This window comes from Etheostoma spectabile, chromosome 15 (genome assembly GCF_008692095.1).
Source record: "Etheostoma spectabile isolate EspeVRDwgs_2016 chromosome 15, UIUC_Espe_1.0, whole genome shotgun sequence".
In the NCBI taxonomy this organism is placed as follows: Eukaryota; Metazoa; Chordata; class Actinopteri; order Perciformes; family Percidae; genus Etheostoma; species Etheostoma spectabile.
In genome coordinates this window covers 607,200-614,106 of record NC_045747.1, presented here as the reverse complement: position 1 = coordinate 614,106, position 6,907 = coordinate 607,200, and the positions used below count along the sequence as shown (strand labels likewise).

Here is a 6,907-nt window from a genome sequence, read left to right as displayed (position 1 = left end):
CCAGCAGCCGGTTATCGGGTTGGTGTGTCAGGGCCTTAACTCCGATGGGGACCACACAACCAAACTCCGTTCTGATTAAAAATGGGGTCTCGGTTGGTTTCAAGTGCTCTAAAGTTCTTTCACTTTAGGTGAGATTGCAACCTGACCCAAATATAGAACGTGAACCAAATAAACATTTAGTACCTATTATGACCATAAATTGCTTGTCTTCTGTGTGACAACACATCATCATCTCTCTCTCATCAGGGCCCCCCCCCCTTCCTTCACTCGCTGTCTGTCAGCTGCTCACATTGTTCCCCTACCTCTAAACTAAAGCAAAGCCAGAAAACCCAAGAAACTAAACACGTTGTTGCTCGATTATTTCTGAGACCAGAAGTGTTGCTATCTTTCACTAAGATATAGGCCTACTGAACCAAATAAAAAATGCTAAATAGCTGCAACTTCACCCCTGAACCTCACCGAGTGTACAGGTAAATGGACTGTGTTTACGCATATGTAAGTCTAGTAGTCTTACCGGCTACTCAGAGTGCTACACTTACATAGTACAGGCACCATTCACACACATCTACACTCCAGATGGGGCAGCTTTGGGGGAAACTCAGGGTTCAGTGTCTTGCCCAAGGACACTTTGACATGGGACTGCAGATTCCATCGGGGGGGTCTGATGGTTCTCTACCACTATATAATGTATATATATATATATATATATATATATATATATATATATGAAATATTTGTATAGCGATGGAGTCTAATTGCCAAAAACTTTGTACATTTTTATTGAGCTGTACAATAAACCTTTTTTGCATATCTGCAAACATGTCTCTCCTAATTGAAATGCCATAAACACATTCTTTGGAAATCTTTACAATGATTCCAGAAACAACCAAGCAGGCCTGCCTTGTAGCATGATCCAAATGTTCCTTCAAACTGGCCTCATCATCGTGGAAGGTTTCTCAGAGGTCCGGTTAACGTTAGTGAGTTTTTTAGTTAACACAAAGAAAGCACAAAGTGAGGGACACCAGAACTATTATTTGAACCGTCATGAAAACCAAAACAAATATAGAAAGAGAGTAAATCTTGGACTTCATCAGGTAGCATTGTTTTGAGTGAGAGCCCCCCCATCCCTGGTCGTCTTTAACTTGGCGCGGACTAATCCAGGAGGAGACAGCAGAGCAGCAGAGTGACGGCCACACAAGACAAAGATGCCCTCGGGTCTACAGAGCTGGACACCATGACCCTGCCCAGGCTGGGCAGTGGACAGGAGCTGCCAGAGTCATACTTCCCTCCCAGTGTGGACACCCCCTCACTCGACAGCAGGACGCCTGAGAAGGTGATGGTTTTGGAGGTAGTGCTAGCCCAGGCGCAACTCCCCACCATCTGCCTCACCCACACCTGGTCAGCCTTCTTCAGTTCCTCCAAGCAGTAGCATGTGTTGAGGGTTGTGTCCCCACCAGACACCTGCGGGCCAGGAGAGGAGGAAGGCAGTTTCAGGCTACATATACACTCCTACAGAGAGGGAACAGAGCTAGCCGGGCTGGATTAACTTGCAGCTAAAGGTAATGCTAACCTAACATTTCCGTTTTTTCACATTGAAAGCGTTCTGCTGGTGAAACAAAGGGCAGCTTTTATTGTGAAGCAGTCACATATTTTGCAGAGACAGAGTGACACTGAGGTGTGTCCACAAAACTAGTCATGGTCATTTTTGCATGTTTGGAAGACACAGGGATGACCCTGCCCCGCTTCCCATTGGACACTTGGTTGGTTTGCCACTAGCAGTTATCAGTTTGTTTCCAATGACCAATGACAAGCAAAGAAAACAGGCGAGAAGATTTGATGTCCTGTCTCTTAAAAGTCGCCACAATCCAGAAAGTCTTGCCCTGCTGCTCACATAGACACTGAATGGGAAGGGTGGGAATGACGCTTGCCCATGGATACGTTCCATGAACTGTGACCACAGGTTTATCATAATCAACCAGGACTGAAATCTGAATGATTAGAACGTAGTACTTATGATGTTAAGTTGAGTTTGTTTTGTTAGGTTTAATGCAGGACTTGTGTCAGAGTATTTTACAGTGTGGTCTTAGTACTTTTACTTCATACAGTATCTGAATACTTCTTCCACCACTGTTTTTAAGCCAGTCTCTGTTTTTTGTAGTCTACTTTAGTCTTGTGTAGCCTACCTGAGCATGGCAGGCCATCCTCCGGTTCCCGTTGATCATGAAGTACCACACGTTGTTGTGGTCTCCGCGGCAGAGCTGGGCGGCAAACACAAACTGGTAGATGCCAGAGACCGGCGCCGTGAACACACCGGTGTCATTGTCGTAGGCCGAGCCCTGGTTCACCACCACCTGGTTGAAGATGATTGGGTCGATCTGGATATCTCTCAGACTGCCCTGGTAGGCAACGTAAAAAAGAACAGCGGTCCCTGGGACACACATTTTAGGTCTCAGTCAAATGCTAAAAGACTGCATCACTTTGATCCAGAAATCCAGACCCAAATCCAAAAGGATTAAGGGTCTGGCATCGAGTGATAAAAGTCGCCCATCTCGAGGGGCGGGACCAAGGGTGCATTTGAAAAACTCACTGCACGCAATTGGATAACACGACGACCAATCACAACAACACACAGGGTGACGTATCCAGAGCCCCTACGCTTAGCTACCAGCGGAGCTAACTGCTAGATTGGACTGTCGTCATCTGTTCAGCTCACCTCTGGCCCCGCCTACATCAGATACACCAATGTGATTGGTGCAGCTCGGCTACAAGAACATAGTTAATGAGCAGCATTACTCGACGCCAGAGTAACTCACTGAGAAAATTAAAATTGTGCTTTCTGAGAACTCTGGGTCTCCAGGGTACCACTTTGACAGCTACCATAGAAATAAAAGGTGTTTGGTGTTTTAAGCCCTCAACGTCACCTTCCAGGCTGCGTTGCTTGGAAGGCACTAGGATTAGCCAATCGTTAGGGGTAGGGGCCTTGAAGTCGACGTTGGGGGCTTAAAACACCATTCAGCAAAAGGAAGAAGTTTATGATTTGGATGGTGTTTGTTTGTTTATCAGCTACAGCTGCAAAGATTAATCATCAACTTTTGAATTAATCGCAACTATTTTTATAATTGATTTAAGTCATTTTTACGTTTCAAAAAGGCTCTGATTCCAGCTAGTTAAATGTGGACAGGTTCTAGTTTCTTCTCTCCTCTGTGACAGTAAACTGAATATCTTTGAGGGAGTCGTCCTGGGCTCTGGAAAACACTGATTGACGTTTTTCACCATTTCATAGACCACACAACTAATTCTTATAAAAAAAGAATCGACAGATCAATCAACAATGAAAATAATCGTTGGTTTCAGCCCTACTGTCTGCCGAATTCGGGAGCATCTGTTGGGCAAATGTTTCATGAAATTAGGTGGGGGTAGCATGGGCCACGGAAGTTCTGGACAAAAGTGGAAAACTTTGTTGCAGAATCCAAGTCCAGGGAACTTTGGAAGATCGGACATCGCTCGGCAGAGGTCTGCACTTTCTGATTGCCCTTCTCGTCTAGAGGTTTCTACTAACAACATGTATACATTACACAATGTTACAGACAGTTCTCTCTCTCTCTCTCTCAAACACACACACTACCCACCCTGCTGCTGGGCTGCGGTCTGGCGGGGCCTCTGTGGAGACAATCAGGAGAGAGCTGGTTATGTGGAGCCAGTATGAGAGCTGAGTTTGAAAGTATCAAGAGCCAAAGTTCAGTTCACTCACCAGATCAAATGGGTTGGCTCCAACCAAGCTGGTTACACACAACCCCATCACACACACAAAGACTAAGACCTGGAACAAAAAAACAACAAAGATTGTAACCCAAAAACATAAGACGGATTAAGGACCAGATTGGACAGACAGACAGACAGACAGACGGACAGACAGACAAGCAGACAGACAGACAGACAGACAGACAGACAGACAGACAAGCAGACAGACAGACAGACAGACAGACAGACAGACACCTTGGTGGAGCTCATCTTCCCGCTGAGAGCTGGACAGCACTGACACACTCGGCCAGGCTCCTGGGGACATGTCTCTTTGCCCAGTGGGCAAAGTCCAACTGGGGCTGTTTTGATACAAAATCTGTTTGTCTAACTAATGCCAACCACCCACACACACACACACACACACACACACACACAAACTTGTAATTAAAGCTAAACTAAAACTAAGGTCTATATAAAAGAGACTTCAGATACAGTATTAGGGGACCACTAAGGTCTAATAAATAAAAAGAACTTCGATACAGTATTAGGGGACCACTAAGGTCTCTAAAGAGACTTCATACAGTATTAGGGGACCACTAAGGTCTATATAAAGCTTCAGATACAGTATTAGGGGCCACTAGTCTATATAAAGAGACTCAGATACAGTATAGGGGACCCTAGGTCTATTAAAAGAACTTCATACAGTATAGGGGACCACTAAGGTCTATATAAAGAACTTCAGATACGTATTGGGGACCACTAAGGTCTATATAAAGAGACTTCAGATAAGTATTAGGGGACCACTAGGTCTATATAAAAGACTTCAATACAGTATTGGGGACCACTAAGGTCTATAGAAAGAGACTTCAGATACAGTATTAGGACCACTAAGGACTATATAAAAGAGCTCAGATACAGTATTAGGGACCACTAGGTCTATATGAGAAGAGACTTCAGATACTTATTAGGGACCACTAAGGTCTATATAAAGAGACTTCGATACAGTATAGGGACCACTAAGGTCTATATAAAGAAACTTCAGATACAGTATTAGGGACCACTAAGGTCTATATAAGAGACTTCAGATACATGTATTGGGGACCACTAAGGATCTATAAAAGAGACTTCAGATACAGTATTAGGGACCACTAAGGTCTATATGAAAGAGACTTCAGATACGTATTAGGGACACACTAAGGTCTATATAAAAGAGACTTCGATACAGTATTAGGGACCACTAGGTCTATATAAAAGAGACTTCAGATACAGTATTAGGACCACAGGTCTATATGAGAGACTTCAGATACAGTATTAGGGACCACTAAGGTCTATATAAAGAGACTTCAGATACAGTATTAGGGGACCCCTAAAGTCTATATAAAGAGACTTCAATACAGTATAGGGACCACTAAGTCTATAAAAAGAGACTTCAATACAGTTATTAGGGACCACTAAGGTCTATATGAAAGAGACTTCAGATACAGTATTAGGGACCACTAAGTCTATATGAAAGAGACTTCAGATACAGTATTAGGGACCACTAAGGTCTATATGAAAGAGACTTCAGATACAGTATTAGGGGACCACTAAGGTCTATATAAAGAGACTTCAGATCAGTATTAGGGACACTAAGGTCTCTATAAAGAGACTTCAACCAGTATTAGGGGACCACTAAGGTCTATATAAAGAGACTTCAGATACGTATTAGGGACCACTAAGGTCTATATAAAGAGACTTCAGAACAGTATTGGGGACCACTAAGTCTATATAAAAGACTTCAGAAACAGTATTAGGGGACCACTAAGGTCTATATGAAAGAGACTTCAGATCCAGTATTAGGGACCCTAGTCTATATAAAAACTTCAGATACAGTATTAGGGGACCACTAAGGTCTATATAAAGACTTCAGAAACAGTATTAGGGGACCACTAAGGTCTATATGAAAGAGACTTCAGATCCAGTATAGGGACCACTAAGTCTATATAAAGAGACTTCAGATACAGTATTAAGGACCACTAAGTCTATAAAAGAGACTTCAGATACATAGTAGGGACCACTAAGGTCTATATAAAGAGACTTAGATAACGTATTAGGGACCACTAAGGCCTATTAAAGAGACTTCAGTACAGTATTAGAACCACTAAGGTCATATCAAACATCCAAAGAACACCATGTCATGGGACCTTTAAATTGGAACGCTCCCCATTCCATAATCCCTCACTAACTCATCCCAACATCCTCTTTCAACCATACGTCACATTAAGGAGGTAAAGATGTGTTTGAGCCTTTAAACTTTAATGCAACAAAGGGTGCTTTCCATTTGGCTTACACCCCCCATCAGCCCCCACCATTCAGGTTGTGTCTGGAATATCCTTGCTTTTAGTCAATCAAGTAAAGTAAATCTCCCACTAATCCCTGTTGTACCAGCCTGTTCTGTTCAGCTCTAAATCTGTTATCTAAAAGAGAGACAGAGGGGGCACCTTTGTCTCCATCCAGGCCGTGATCAGTCCTGACACTCAGCTTTCAGTGATGCAGTGAACTGAATCTCACTGTTGGGGTTGTCTTAAGGCTTCTATGTACCAAAGATTAAAAATGTTCCTCTTGGTTGGCCAGGTCCAAAGTTGTCTCATTCACCTTTTTGTGTGTTGTCAGTTGGCTTGCTAATGTTAGCCAAATAGTAGCACCACCTGGTGTTGAAGCTTTGAATCTGCAATGACAACAAAACGATAGCTTACATAGTTTGTGGGGGGTTGCGATGAAGAGAGGGGTAATTGTAGTAATTTTAAAACAATGTGTATAACATACAGTCAAAGAACCTGCTCACTTTGTATCAGATCTACATCCACAACCGAAGTGGAAAAGCTGATCAATAGTGCCTCTGTTTATCAGTGTCTGCTGCTGGCTCCGAAACAGGGCTGGACTGGCCATCTGGCATCCCGGGCATGTTAGGGTTAGTTAGGGTAACTTTTTGGGGGGGCCGGCGCTGAACTGAGACCAGCCTAGAGATGTTCACAAGTCGTTTTTTGGGAGTCCAAGTCAAGTCTCAAGTCTCTGTCCCTAACACTGTATTGCTAAAGCTTATTAGATAGATAGATAGATAGATGTTTCTTGATCCCAAGAAAAATGGGAAATTCCTGTGTTACAGCAGCAAAAACAGTCACAAAGC

The 6,907-nt window shown here is 43.3% G+C and overlaps 1 protein-coding gene across 1 annotated transcript; it reads right to left on the bottom strand.

Moving 5' to 3' along the window:
- Window positions 1–763: 763 nt before the first annotated feature.
- On the bottom strand, window positions 764–4,120 carry LOC116703553 (multimerin-2). The gene is made up of 5 exons (XM_032538353.1): window positions 3,997–4,120; window positions 3,752–3,820; window positions 3,630–3,660; window positions 2,184–2,428; window positions 764–1,461 (listed from the first exon to the last, which is right to left on the bottom strand). The coding sequence occupies exons 1-5, from the start codon at window positions 4,009–4,011 to the stop codon at window positions 1,153–1,155; spliced, it is 669 nt and encodes a 222-aa protein (XP_032394244.1). The 5' UTR covers window positions 4,012–4,120; the 3' UTR covers window positions 764–1,152.
- Between the last annotated feature and the right edge of the window lie 2,787 nt (window positions 4,121–6,907).